This window comes from Mustela nivalis, assembly GCF_964662115.1.
Source record: "Mustela nivalis genome assembly, chromosome: X".
Lineage (NCBI taxonomy): Eukaryota > Metazoa > Chordata > Mammalia > Carnivora > Mustelidae > Mustela > Mustela nivalis.
Genome location: NC_139040.1, coordinates 68,848,280 through 68,863,026, shown reverse-complemented (window position 1 = coordinate 68,863,026; position 14,747 = coordinate 68,848,280). Strand labels below are relative to the sequence as shown.

General features: G+C 43.4%; 1 protein-coding gene and 1 long non-coding RNA gene across 4 annotated transcripts in view; one reads left to right on the top strand and one right to left on the bottom strand.

Annotated features, from left to right (window-relative positions):
* LOC309855662 overlaps positions 1 to 14,747 on the bottom strand; it is a 38,143-nt gene that overhangs the window by 8,771 nt on the left and 14,625 nt on the right. The gene's annotated exons all lie outside the window — the stretch shown is intronic.
* KIF4A (kinesin family member 4A) overlaps positions 1 to 14,747 on the top strand; it is a 120,997-nt gene that overhangs the window by 104,574 nt on the left and 1,676 nt on the right. For 2 of the 3 annotated variants that reach the window (XM_082716140.1, XM_082716138.1), the window contains 6 exons: positions 1,084 to 1,254; positions 1,627 to 1,734; positions 2,752 to 2,829; positions 3,173 to 3,271; positions 4,139 to 4,324; positions 12,657 to 12,773. In XM_082716140.1, the coding sequence (XP_082572266.1) occupies positions 1,084 to 1,254; positions 1,627 to 1,734; positions 2,752 to 2,829; positions 3,173 to 3,271; positions 4,139 to 4,324; positions 12,657 to 12,773 (759 nt within the window). The remainder of the gene's footprint in view (positions 1 to 1,083; positions 1,255 to 1,626; positions 1,735 to 2,751; positions 2,830 to 3,172; positions 3,272 to 4,138; positions 4,325 to 12,656; positions 12,774 to 14,747) is intronic. The other variant, XM_082716139.1, reaches the window with a different exon arrangement.

Genomic DNA, 14,747 nt, shown 5'->3' with positions numbered 1-14,747 from the left:
TTAAACATAAACTATTATACTACACTACTTTTAAAACACCTATGAAACATGTATTTGAAATTTTAAGGCACAATCTAGAAGAAAGGAAACCTAATCGTCTCTTGACCTACACTCATCTTAAGGAAAGTGCATCCTCACTGAGTTTAAAATAATACTTCATCTTACATGGTCACAAGCGGAACTGAAGTCGATGGCCTCTGGTGACTGAGGCATCATACCTTCGAGACAAGCATACAAACTCTCAACTCTGGAAGTTTTGAGCGATGTTATCCTTTATACATTTTTGGATCGGGTTAGCAGATTCGTCCTACCGAATAGGAAATCCTGATTAGTCTGGTGAACACTGGTATTCATGTTCCCCATACAGGCTAGTAGGGACTATAAAACCAGGCCAGCAGAGGATATCAAATCTAGCCTGAAGAGCCAGATCTACAGCCCCAGCTAATGTGTCTGCTAGTTCCAACAGGCAAACACAGATGTTCTGACATGGGGCATAATTGGTCATAAGGGTGTGTCCTATCGATTCCTCTACAGAAGGAAGGAAGAAAGTCTTAAAATACCAGAATTTGGACTTGTCAGCTACTATTTGTGTCCGGTTTAGTCTTGCCTGGAGACAGAGCAAGAGATCAAATGGCCTCAGTTGTGGCTCCTAGCTCGCAGAGATCGATCTCAACAGAAATATGGACTCTTCTTGGCCTGGGTGGCGTTGCTCCTATTCACTGGTAGAATCCATGTGACACAGAAAAAGAAGAATGGACTCTGGACCTGGAAGAACTTTTCTCAGTCCATTTCAGGAAAGCTGACATTTTCCTGCCTAATGAATGGCGAAAGGTGGCCATTCTCCAACTAAACTGATCTTCTTTTAAACATTATTTTTTTTAAGATTTTATTTATTTGACAGACAGAGATCACAAGTAGGCAGACAGGCAGGAAGGGGGGGCGGGAAGCAGGCTCCCCACTGAGCAGAGAGCCCGATGCAGGGCTTGATCCCAGGACCCTGGGATCATGACCTGAGCCGAAGGCAGAGGCTTTAACCCACTGAGCCACCCAGGCACCCCTAAACTGATCTTTTATCCCTTCCAGCTGGTGTCCTCCAAAATACAGGTCAGCAAGCTTGAAAGCAGCCTGAAACAGAACAAGGCCAGCTGTGCTGACATGCAGAAGATGCTGTTTGAGGAAAGAAATCATTTTGCTGAAATTGAGACAGAGTTACAGGCAGAGCTGGTCAAGGTAGAACAGCAACACCAAGAGAAGGTAAGCTCTGGCAAGCCCAGAAGCCATACTGAGAAACAGAGGGTCATGGCTTTTTGTTGTTAGTTTTGAAAAGCAGGGGGGTGGATATTAAGTTTCCTTCAGAAGCCCATGTGTCGTCTTCAAATTTTGCAAGCGAGGAACCCGAAAGAGAGAAATGACTTAATGAAATTGACATACATGGTGACTCTTAGCCTCCAACTTTGAAATCAAGAGGAACCTTGTGGCTGTGCTTACGACTTCAAGCCATGAGAAGGAACAACGATAGGTACCTCTAAACCAGAGGATTCATCTGGGTCAATGCTTGGACTAAGCCAAAATTCCTTTTTCCTCTCATTCCTTTGGTCCCATTGGGCAGTGTCTTTCTTTCTCTAGGTGCTGTACCTTCTCAGTCAGCTGCAGCAAAGCCAAATGGCCGAGAAGCAGCTGGAGGAGTCAGTGAGTGAGAAGGAGCAACAGCTGCTGAGCACACTGAAGTGTCAGGTATAGTAATGGGGTGAGGGTCTCCAGAGGTGGGATCCACAGGCCTAACTGCAAAGCACATCTAGTTTACACCATTGTACTTACAGTGGATAATACAATATACTGAAAAACACATTTATAATAGTAACTGCTGTGACCTTTGGGCCCTATCTGATCAATTTAGAGGTATTTAGAATGTACCATACATAGAATAACCTCCTTTTTGGGATGGAAATGTCATTATGTACTCCACACCAGACTTTGAGGCCTCTTGGTTCCTTGCCTCAGCCCTGAGCTCCAAAAGGTTGAGAAAGTTCAGTCATCCCATAGAATCCAAGGGGCATTCAGCTTTCTCTTTCTGGGCCTGTTCTGAGCTGAGACCTGACATGTTTGTAAAGTGCCTGGGGTCTGAATATCTCCCAGAGCCTGGGAACACCACACCCCTTAGCAGCGTGTTGGAACACTATTTTGTCCAACTTAAAATCCTTTTTTTCTGAAGCACCAGTCTCTAGGGTTTCCTTGGCACCTCCCATCAAAGACCTAACCAAACTAGTTAAAGTTGTATGCACAAATTGTGAATCTGGTTGTCTTAAGTGCCAGGAAGTTTGATCTGGGTTATTATAGTAGCAAATAAACTGCCTAGTCTATGTTTAGAAGAGTAAACAAAAGCATCTGTGGACACGAAAGAAACAAAGCTTACTGTCCATGTGGGTCTCTTAATCAGCATCCTGATGTGAATGAATAAGAGACGTAAGTCTCAAGAATAGAAGAGAATAAGGGGAGCATTTAGGGCAGAGCACATGGTTCCTGGGAGCACGGTCAGGACTGCCTGGGAGCATTGGAATAGAAGTGGCATTCAGGACACTGAGGCACTGGTGGGAATAAGGCATTTTTCTGGGTGCCCAGTCCTGCTGCTGTGCAAAAACCATCTGCTGCCAGCAACTTGGCAGCAGTGTGTTTTCATAGATGTGAGTTGTTTGGTAACCCACATGTAGTGCCGAAAATAACCCCACCTATCACTGCACTATCTGGAAATAGGATGAAGAGCTTGAGAAGATGCGAGAAGTATGCGAGCAAAATCAGCAGCTTCTCCGAGAGAATGAAATCATCAAGCAGGTAATACTGCCTCCCACCCACTTTTAATAAGCCCTGGGAGCCCCTGTTGTAATTGAGGTCAGCTCTTGGGAACAGCCCCGAGTGTGATGAGCTGGCTCCATTTTGGAGGTCCCTATCGGCTTTCCAGATGATAGGGTCACGTGCGTTTCAAAACGGTAGAAACACACGTTTTTTAATCTGCTCTTCTCAGAATCTAATCCTGATCTCCTAAAGTGAGAGTCCTTCAACCTGCCTTACTTTACTATAGTTTCAATTTGGCTAGCTTAGGAATCTTTATGTTTCAGCCATTAACACTCCCAGAAGCCACTGTGTGCTATACACTCTGTATTTTCTTTCCAAACAGAAACTGACCCTCCTCCAAGTAGCCAGCAGACAGAAACCTCATCTTCCTAAGGATCCCCTTCTATCTCCAGACTCTTCTTTTGAATATATCCCACCTAAGGTAAACTGCTCGGTGCTGCTAATACCTTTATGTGGCCATGATTGGGGGTGAGTGTGCTAAATGCTTCTTTTAGAAGAGGTTGAGGGATAAAAATCCCAAATCCCAGGGCACCTGGCTGGCTCAGTCGATAGAGCATGCAACTCTTGATCTCAGTCAGGGTTGTAAGTTCGAGCCCCACATTGAGTGTAGAGCTTGCTTAAAAATAAATTTTTTTTAAAAATCCCCTAATTCCTGGGGCGCCTGGGTGGCTCAGTGGGTTAAGCTGCTGCCTTCGGCTCGGATCATGATCTCGGGGTCCTGGGATCGAGTCCCACATTGGGCTCCTTGCTCAGCAGGGAGCCTGCTTCTCCCTCTGCCTCTGCCTGCCATTCTGTCTGCCTGTGCTCGCTCTCTCTCCCTCTCTCTCTCTGATAAATAAATAAAATCTTTAAAAAAAAATCCCCTAATTCCAGCATCTCCATTTGCCTTAGAGTCCTAAATAAGACTGCAGTGCCAATTTGAGTAAAATAGGCATTCTCCCTCCCCAGAAGGCTGACTTTTGGCCATATAGAGGCATTATGTAACAACTGAGGAGGAGCAGGAGAAAAGAGCAGTGTTCAGCTGTCCATCCAAAGATACTTATCAGATCATTAGTCCCTTTCCTCCCTCAGATTGCTCAGCCTCTACTCCTTCAGTTGCCATCCCTTCAAAGACTCTACAAGGCCAGAGGTTACAGCCGAATTAATTCTGGCTTGGAAAGCCAAGAGGCTATATTTGAGGGAATCTCTAAACTCAGCTCTGAGAATATAGCTGGCAACAGCTATTGGGAAGATTTGATCTATGTGTGTTTTTACAATTTTATTAATTATTCCAAACCTTTCTTCTTAGCCGAAACCTTCCCGTTTTAAAGAGAAGTTCCTGGAGCACAGCATGGACATCGAGGATCTAAAATATTATTCAGAGCATTCTGTGAATGAGCCTGAGGACAGTGCTGGTGATGATGATGATGATGGGGATGATGAGGAATGGAAGCCAACAAAATTGGTTAAGGTGTCCAAGAAGAACATCCAAGGGGTAGGAGGCAGCTGTCATCTCTGTCAGGGGTTCTAGTCCTTGGTCTTCATTGCTAGTGGGAAATTTGCCAGCCCCGTGCCCTGCACCTGAGCCCTTGGGTCCTGTTCAAAGGCATTGGCTCCACTGAGGAGTCCTTGTTGGGCCAGCTCTATATAGAACCTGGAGTTAGTGGAAAAGCCTGCTCAAGTACACAAGATGGCTCTCTTCATGTTTTTAGGTTCTTACTAGGTCCAAACGGGTGGTAGTATTCTGTACCAATTCATTGAGGCTGGTTCCAAAGTGTTGGTAATAATCCTTCATGTTTTTATAGCACTTTACAGTTTATCAACCATTCTTGTATAGGTTATCTCCTTTTTTTATCACAAAAAAAATCCAGCGAGGTATTGTTTGCATTTTACAGAAGGATTTGAGACGCAAATGGAGGAAGGGGGGAATGACCTCACTCAAGGTCATAAAACCAAGGACACTCAGGACTCGAAACCAAATATTCTGACTCTAAGTCCGGTTTGTTTCTACCATGTCATGGTCATATCAGTTAAAAATTGTGAACCAGAAGCTAAGTGGGAACTTTATCTTCCTTGCCTCATAGAGTAATTTTGCTCCTTAGCCTAAGGGGCAATAAGAATTACAGAAAGGGCTAATAATAAGATCAAACACAACACATTAAGGTTAGTTAGGAACAATTTGACTTTGAGGCATGCTTTCTTTACTTCCACAATGATAGTCCTACATAATTATCAAACCTAGATGTTTTCTGGTGAAACATTAACTTCCCAGGCACTATAGTTCACTACTATCCCAACCATGCCCTGTGGCCACATTCCACTGAAGGAGGACAGTTCACAAAGGACCCTAGCCAGCTTCCTGAAAGGTTAACTTGCTTTCATTAGCTGCTTGAGCACCACATCAGGGACTGAGAAGGCCACAACACCCAAGTGAAGCAAGCCATGAGGAATAGCTAGTAGTGGTGGCATTAAGTTATTTGGAAAGTCATCGGGAATGCACATATCCCATGCTCTTAGTGGGACTAAGAGCTCATCCTCAGCTGCAGAGAGCTTATAATCTAGTGGGAAAATAAGGCAAAGAAATAGAAGCATACCAAAGAACCTCAGCATATTCATCTCAGGGAGATGGACTAAGGGATTTTTAAGAGTGACTGTAAAGCCAAACCAAATAAATACTGTTTAGGAAGATACCATAAAAGAGATGACTATTACTGCATCCTAAGACAGAAGGGGAAATTCAGTCTCGGAAGCAAGTGGGAGACCATTGTTGGCACAATGAATGACATACTGCAAAGACTTAGTTGTAGAGGGACAGGGGGCTGGGACACTTAAAGAAAATGGGGCAGAACATGTCTGATGTTCATTCACTTATTCAACAAATGTTTACAGACTCTACTCTGACCCAAGTGGAGAGCAGGAGCTGAATGTAGATACAAGGGTCAGCTAAGTAATAGAAAGCAAGAGTTGAGAAGTACACACAGAAACAAACGGTAGAAGACCTAAAACCACTGGGAAGATGTGTCCAAATGTGAAGCAAATATGTGTTGACTTGTGCTCGAAATAAGCTTACTGTATGTATCATGGCAAAGTTGTCCCACGTGTAAAAGGGAAATAGAGAACTCTAGTAAAAATTGCAAGCAAGTATTTGCATCAATGATAAAATCTCTTGTCTAAAACCCTGAGAGGTTATTCTTTTCTAGGCTTTTCCCCTGACTTAATAACTTGAGAAGAGACTATAACTGGGCATTAAGGGGAACAAAAGTGGCAAATCATCTAAGTTTCTCCCTTTTAGCAAACTTGAAGTATATGGATGCTACGTATTATGTAGAGCAGAGAGCTATCTGCTGTCTGATCAGACTGTTCCTAGACACATTAGCTGTAGACATTAATGCTTTGCAAGAAGGCCATCCTATCTGTTGTTCCAACCCAGCTGAAATGGCGGGGCGTTATCACTAGATGACTTTAAAGGAGGCCGCGGTAGTCACCAGACTAATGACTCGGCTAGAGCTAATGCTGAAAAAGTGGACTTCCTCACTCAACCATGTTTCCTCTATGTACTAAGGAGATGCTGAGAGACAAGCCATGTGCTGTAGTAAAAGTAATAGCTTCGATGCCAGGTGGGCATGGGTTCTAGTCTTGATTTGCCACTGACTAGTCAGATGACCTGATACAGGTCACTTAATCTCCCTAGGCTCCTAATTCCTTATCTGTGTGATGAAGGGATTAGATTAGAATCAATGATGTGTAAGGTCTCTTCTAGCACTAATATCCTGAGTCAAAGTAACAGTCAAAGTTGTATAAATATGTGTTTTTTAACTAAGGAGTTTTAATAATACTATTTTTATATGGTATTTTATGGTGTCTGAATAGTTAAAAGAAGGAATATATGCAAAAGCACTTTGTGAAGAGTAAGATATGCAGGGATTGTCACTAAAACGCTGTATTTTACAAATATTCTCATTTGTCCCCTTTGGCAGAAAAGAGGGAGCAGGAATTCTTCTCTCTTCCTTAGTGATGAAAGAGAGGAGATGAACTTGAATGAAGTGACTTGTCCAAGGTCATACCAAGTATTAAATATAGGACCAGAGCCTGAGTCTCCTGTCATAGCCTGGTTTTTTTGTTGTTTTTTTTTTTCTTTTATTGGTGCAAAAAGGTGATTTTATTAAAGCATGGGGACAGGACCTGTGGGTAGAAAGAGCTACACTAGGGTCATGAGGAGTGGTGCATTATATACTTTCAAGTTAGGAGGGGGTTAGGGATGGCGTAAGTCTCTAAGGAATTTTGGAATTAAGGTTTCCAGGATTTTGAGGGGTCTAGCTACTGTGGGGAAAAGGTCATTTATTACTGTCTAATAAAACCACAGTCATGAGACCCTTCAGATGTATATGGGTGGACCATGGGCTTGGGGGATGATTGCCAATATGTATCTTGGGGGGGTTTAAAGATAAAGGAAATTTCTAAAGGAATTTTTATATATTAAAGTAGACTTACAGGATCAGAGGGTGGGGGTCAGGCTAGGATTGCCTTTTGCCCTTAGCAAAGTGTCAACATCAAGGCAGTTTAGTCCCTAGAGGAATGTCACTCTTCCTGTTTTGAGTACTTGTCAGTGAGCTGTAGGTGGTAAGGAAATTTAATAATTTTTCTTCTGCCTTTGTTTCCCACATTATTCCCCCCCCAAAGAGTTTTGACCCTTAAATCTTAAGGTTGTTGAGGGTGGAAGGTCTCATCTTCTGTAACTTCTTCCTGCTGAATAGGGGTGTAGAGATGCCCCTACCTATGGGTCAACATGGGTCAGTTGGAGCTTATATGGATCTAGGAGTTATGAAAGGTAGAGGCAGCTGAATCCAAGGGAGGCTGCATGTGTGGATCTTCTGAAGTCTTAGTCTAGTTTTTTTTTTAAGATTTTTTTTTAAATTTATTTATTTGACAGACAGAGATCACAAGTAGGCAGAGAGACAGGCAGAGAGGGCGGGGGAAGCAGGCTCCCCGCGGAGCAGAGAGCCCAATGCAGGGCTCGATCCCAGGACCCCGAGATCATGACCCAAGCCGAAGGCAGAGGCTTAACCCACTGAGCCACCCAGGCACCCCTTAGTCTAATATTCTTTATGTTTAAGTTTTTACCAGATCTTATTCTGGACACAGTGTAATTCTGAAATCAGTGCTAAAAAAATGATAGACTCAAAAGCAATAGTTCTCAACCCCGACTGCATATTAGAACCTCCAAGGGAGCTTTTCAACATAGGGAGCCTGGGACCCCACCCCCAGATGTTCTGATTTAATTGGTCTGAGGTGGGATCTGGCCTTTTCGAAAAACTCCCCAGAGATTTCTTATGTGTAGCCAGGGTTGAAAACCACTGGCTTAAAGGAACCCCAGAGATCTTTCAGCTCTACTTCCCACTCTATATAAAGAGTCCCTCTATTATAGTGGTTCTCAGCTGTGGTGTTGGGCCATGCTGGTGGGTTGCCAGCTGTTGTGACACACGTACATGTACACACATACACACACACACACCATGTACCACATAAATATATATTTGAGGTCGTGCCTGTGGCAAGGTCATGGGTCTGGGGTCTTCTGATCTGGGTCCTGGGGGTGTGAAAGAGAACAAGATGAAGTTATAGCTAGTGAAATGGCATTCATGTGATGAATACATCTGTCATGTGTGTCATGACTGTTCCATAATACCACTACCATGTGTTTATCTCGCCTCTTCCTGCTTGAAAACTTCTAGTACTGGTAAGTTCACAGTCTCATAAGGCAGTCCATTGTAGTCCACTAACTGTTAGGAGGTTGTCCCTTGTTGAGCTAAAATCATCCCAATGGAGGATGACTATGGAGAAGTCGAATTGTTCTTCCTTATGACAGCCCTTCGGATACCACTCTCATTCTATTACCCCTTTAGATAAAATAGAGACACATTGACAGGATAGAATGTTGTGGAGGCATCTAGATGAATCTGTGAATGTCAGAGGACCATACCCAGGCTATAGCAGTCAATGGATAAGGTCATCTTGGTAAGGTGTCCTAGGACATGTCATAGAACTCTGTCTTTTGTCCTGTATTACTCAAAGAAGCAAGATTTCTTTATTATAATGCCCAGTATTGACAAGGGTGACTAATGTGGACATTCCTGTCTATTACTATTAGGTATGTGAATTGGTGTACTTCTAGAAGGCAACTTGAAAATATGTATCAAAAATTTGGGGTGCCTGTCTAGCTCATTCAGTAGATCGTGTGACTCTTGATCTCATGGTTGTAAGTTCAAGCCCCACGTTGAGTATAGAGATTACTTAAAAATAAAAATCTTTTTTTTTTTAAAAAGAATGTATCAAATGTCTTAAAAATGTTCCTGTCCTTTGGCTCAATAAGGATAAGCATAGGAGTTTATACTAAGGAGATAGTCAGTCATGCATAAAAAGATGTACTCATTCAACAGATCTTTTGTGAGCACCAAGCTATATACCAAGCACTATTTCTGGTTGCTGAGGATATAACAAACATGACAGGTAAGATCCTTGGCCTTATGAAACCAAACACATTCTTGTGGAGAGATAGAACACAATGACCAGAAAAACAAATTAAATAACTTTGTTTTTTAAGGTTTTATTTATTTAATTGACAAAAAGAGCAAGAAAGCACAAGCAGGGGGAGCAGCAGAGAGAGAGGGAGAACCACTCTTCTAGCTGGACAGGGAACCCAATGCTGGGCTCAATTCCAGGACACTGGGATCATACATAACCTGAGCTGAAAGCAGACGCCTAACCGACTGAGCCACCCAGGTGCCCCCAAATTAAAATAATTTTTAGATGATGGTAAGAGATAAACAGAAAAGATAGTGACTTCATAGAGAATTCTGGGGTAGGAAAAGAGTTCTTTAAAAGAGTGCTTAGGGGGCGCCTGGGGGGCTCAGTGGGTTAAAACCTCTGCCTTCTGCTCAGGTCGTGATCCCAGGGTTCTGGGATCAAGCCCGCATCAGGCTCTCTGCTTATCAGGGAGCCTGCTTCCTCCTCTCTCTCTCTGCCTGCCTCTCTGCCTACTTGTGATCTCTGTCAAAAAAAAAAGAGTCCTTGGGATGAGGCCTCTCCGACAATGAGATACTTAGGCAGAGATCTCAGCAAAGTAAAGGAGCAAGTCAGGGAAAGAACTAGAGGGAAAACATTTCAGGAAAAGGAAACAGCAAATGCAAAGACCTGAGGCAAGAGTGGGTTTGGTTTATCAAGGAACAGCTGAAAAGGCCAAGGTAGCTGGAGAGTATTGAAAAATGGAAGAGAGTAGCCAAGGTCAAGCCAGAGGGATAGTTAATGGCCAGATCTTGGAGAGCCTTGTTGATGGCGGGAACATTTAGATTCTGTTTACGTAGCAAGAATCTATGGTAATATGATTGATAATAGGAAGCAGTTTCTTTGAAAACATTCGTAATATCTAACATTAGGGGCCTGGTTAAATAAATTACCATTTCTACATGATGAAACACTATATACAGCTATTAAACATTTAAAATCATGATTTTGATTTTCAGATTTTAAAAGTGATATGTATTAATCTCAAAATCAGGAAAAAAATACTATAATGGTTTCTTTCACCTTCACAACTAACAGAACAATGACAGTTGTTCTATGAGAGAGACATAAGGGTTTGTATTTAACTGTAAACTCAGTATGGATTCACAAAGATATGACAAAGGATAAAAAGCTACTGTGATTTTTAGGCTTCGCGAACACCCTAATAGGGGCATTGTGTTGTGTCAGCCTACCTCACAATGGCCAGCCACACCAACATTAGAAAGTGGAGCTCATTTCTGGATGTCACAATCAAGGATAAACTTTGACAAATTGGTTTATGGCCAAGGTGGTGAGGATTCTAAGAAACCATGTCATGTGGTAGATCGTTGAGGAAGGTAGGTATATTTAGCTTTGAGAGGTTCTGGACAGAGGGGGACTGGGTAGTGGAAATTGCGCTCCGGGTTTGAACAAGAATGCTGTGTAAGTGTGGTTAAACTAATTCCTTACCATTCCAGACAGCAGAACGGGGTCCTGTGGTCAGAAGTTTTATAGAAACTATCCTCATCTCAGGATAAATAGAGCCTCAGATAATTAGGCCGGGGACATTAGAGAGGGGCTTCATACATCAAATCAGGCTCCAGATAGTCACTGAGGTCTCTTCTGACTCTAATCCATCATTCTGTGAACTCTGCCACTTGTGTTTGTTCCAAGCCAAACTAACCCCCGCTTCTTCCACCATTTCTCATGTAATATCACTTCCTTTAACGCTGGTCACCTGCCTCTTTTTTTGTTTAATGGCCTCTTTATTAAACACCTACACACCTTAAACTCCCAAATGTGTGCACCAGGAAACATATTTACAGATTAAGTGGGTTTAATACATGGAAAGCACTTATAACAGTGCCATAGTAAGATACCACTTATATAAAGTTTCAGAACATGTAAGATCATTCCTTCTATTTTTAAACAAACTCATATGTAGTGAATTAATGAATGAATGAATATAAATTTTTAAGAGACTTGCATGGGAATAATAAACACCTAATTCAAGAGACTTTGCCCCTGGGAGAGAGGGAGGTGAATGAGATCGGGAAAAGGTAGGTAGGAGGCTTCGGTTATATCTGTATTTTAGTTATTAAGGGAAGAGTGAGAACATGAGTGGGTTTTGTTGCTTGTGGTCTGTGCTTTTATATACCCGAACAAAAGTATGATACTCTAAAATACGGTATGTTCTATCTAGTGCGGTCAGACTGACCCAGAGTCTAGTCAAGCAGTTGCTCCCCATGATTTCCAAACAAGGGAATTGCATTATGTCAGTATACCTCACAGTGGCCACACCAGCATTAGAAAGCAATGCTCATTTCTGGATGTCACAATTATGGATGAACTTGGACAATTTCTGCCTGACTGATTTGCTTGTTGACAGCCATTTCACACTGCTGACTCATGGAACTTGCTAACACCTCATATCCTTAGGCCCTTTTTGCACCAACTACTTTTATGCCAGCTCACCCCCCGTATTATATTTATACGGCTGATGCGGGGAGAACCCAGATGCCAGACTTCTGTTTATCCTCGTTATAACTTCTCCTTCAACAGGCAGCCCAGAATTTCAGCCTGTCAAAATATTTTTGAATTGTGATTCTGTTATCTTACTTATGAATCATCTTTCCCGTTTTGTGCCGTTGTTACAGTCGATAAACAGAACTACCTTATGGACCATGAGAATCAAATGAGATTTGGCATTTATATATATGAAAGAACTCTGAAAACTGTAAAGTGCTATACAAATATAAATGATTTTATTTCATATCCTCCGTGATTAAAATGTTGAATAATTAAACTAAACTGCTGAGGACATAGCCCCAGCTGACGCTGAACAAAATGCAGAAATGAAAGTTGGGTGAAGTTACCACTGGGTAGAGCTGAAGATAACGAGCCAGTATACTCAGCCCTTAAACACACATATCCCTACCACCCTCCAACTTGCAATTCATCGCTTTGACTGCAAGATCATCATGAGAGACTTTGCCAATTACCCTGCATTATTCTGGCATCCCTCCAATCAGTCTTTCAAGTATATAATCCAAACCAGAAAACGGATTTGTCTAGCATGATATGTGGTTAGGCAACCTCTTATTATTCTGGGGAATCACTATTTCCCTAAAGAAGAGGGACAGAGGAGAAAGAAGTTTGGTCAAGTTTCCGTTTCCATTTTCCACTTTCCATATCTTCTAAAGAGGCTTGCAAATGAAGGGGAAGCACGTTACATTGGTCTTCTAGGCCTTGCAGTGACATATGTTTCTCCAAACCTGGTTTTGCAGTGTTCCTGCAAGGGCTGGTGTGGGAATAAGCAGTGTGGGTGCAGGAGGCAGAAGTCAGACTGTGGCGTGGACTGCAGCTGTGACCCCACAAAGTGTAGGAACCGCCAGCAAGACAAGGTAGGACCAGCTCTGTTGGCCCTCACCATCCCTTTGGGCCTCCCACCAGTTCCCACCACCCTGAAGCCACAGCTCTCCCTACCATTCTTATGCCTTCTGTGATCGGAGACATTTCCCTTCTCAGTCCTTCTTCCTCTCTGCTAGCATTGTCAACATAGCCCCTTCAGAAACCACAGCCCTTCGCAGGAGACTGCCAGATATGCAGCTCCCCATGCCCAACCTGGCTGTGAAGTTTGGGTACAATTTCTGAGGTGGGAACAAAGAACAGGAAAGCAGGCAACTACAGGCACATAGACACGCAGGACCAAACTAGTCCAGAGGCTTAGCTGGAACTCTAAGGGCCACGTGGCAGCTTCCAGGGAGGAACTTAATCCCTCTGACATCTTTTTTTTTTTTTTAAGATTTTATTTTTTTTATTTGACAGAGAGAGATTACAAGTAGGCAGAGAGGCAGGCAGAGAGAGAGAGGAGGAAGCAGGCTCCCTGTGGAGCAGAGAGCCTGATGCGGGACTCGATCCCAGGACCCTGAGATCATGACCTGAGCCGAAGGCAGTGGCTTAACCCACTGAGCCACCCAGGCACCCCCCCTCTGACATCTTGAGACATTAGTTGTTTAGACCTTGTCCATGGGAACCAACTACTCCATGCCTCTAGGAAAAGACCCACAGTAGCTTGGTCTTTCAAATAGTCACTGTTGTGGCCCAAGTTAATTGTAGCTGTCCTCCTTACATTGCTCCCAGAAAGAGCAAACTCGGGGAAATAAAGATGACCTTACACCTACCTGTGCCCATGGCAGAAGCTTGTTCCCTCAGCTCTCTAGGTGATCTACAATAACTCCAACAAGCTTAGTATAATGATACTTCATCATGCATTTCTTGAACATCTGCATGTGAACAGTTCTGCCCTGGGGCTTCTATTAAAATGACTTCCGCAGCAGACAGTCATTAGACGACTAATGTGACAAGTTGGGGGTCAGGCTGAGAATCGTAGAAGTAGTAGGAGCTGTAAAGTTTCTCTGTCCCCGTGGTTCTTCCAGTTTGGGGTCTGGAGTCCTATGGTGGCCCCATGGACTTGCTTCCTGAACAGAGGACCGTGGCCTGTCTCAGTTCGACCCCATGTCGATCAGAACAACTCTTTTTTTTTTTTTTTAAGATTTTATTTATTTATTTGACAGAGAGAAATCACAAGTACACTGAGAGGCAGGCAGAGAGAGAGAGAGAGAAGTAACCAGGCTCCCTGCTGAGCAGAGAGCCCGACCCGGGACTCGATCCGATCCGAGGACCCTGAGATCAGGGCCTGAGCTGAAGGCAGCGGCTTAACCCACTGAGCCACCCAGGCGCCCCCGATCAGAACAACTCTTTAATTGTTTTTTCTATACTGGGCTTCCTCTGAGGATGTCAGTTGTCAAAGCACTGATCTAGTCCCACGCTCCCATTATATGGGGAAGGAAAGTGAGACCCAGAGATAAGCTTAAGTGACTCACCTAATATTACCCAGCTGGTCTTGACAGCTAAGATTAGACCTCGGGCTTCCTGACTCTCAAGCCTGTTCTGTTGCCATGACAACAGGCTATAATTCTAATCCAAGCTCTACCTAAGAGTCGCCCTGTTACCCAAGTAACTTTTCGCTCATGGCGTTTGTTCCCTCCTCTGAAAGGAAGACTAATACAGAAAACACCCTGTGGACATGCTAAAAAGGGTAGTGCAGATTACAGAGGATAGAAGATGAATCAAAAAATGACCAAAGCTTGGCTTTGTTTTAAACACTGCTCATGATGTCCACTCTCCTACTCCCCTACCTTGTCCTTTGCTTTCAGAAGCTGCCTTTAAGCTTTACAATGGTGAGAAACCACAGGCAGGGTCTCCCTAAGAGCTGCTTCAACTGGGATGCCTGAGTGGCTCAGTCGTTAAAAAGCTGCCCTCACCTCGGGTCATGATCCCAGGGGCCTAGGTTTGAGCCCCAGTGGGGCTCCCTG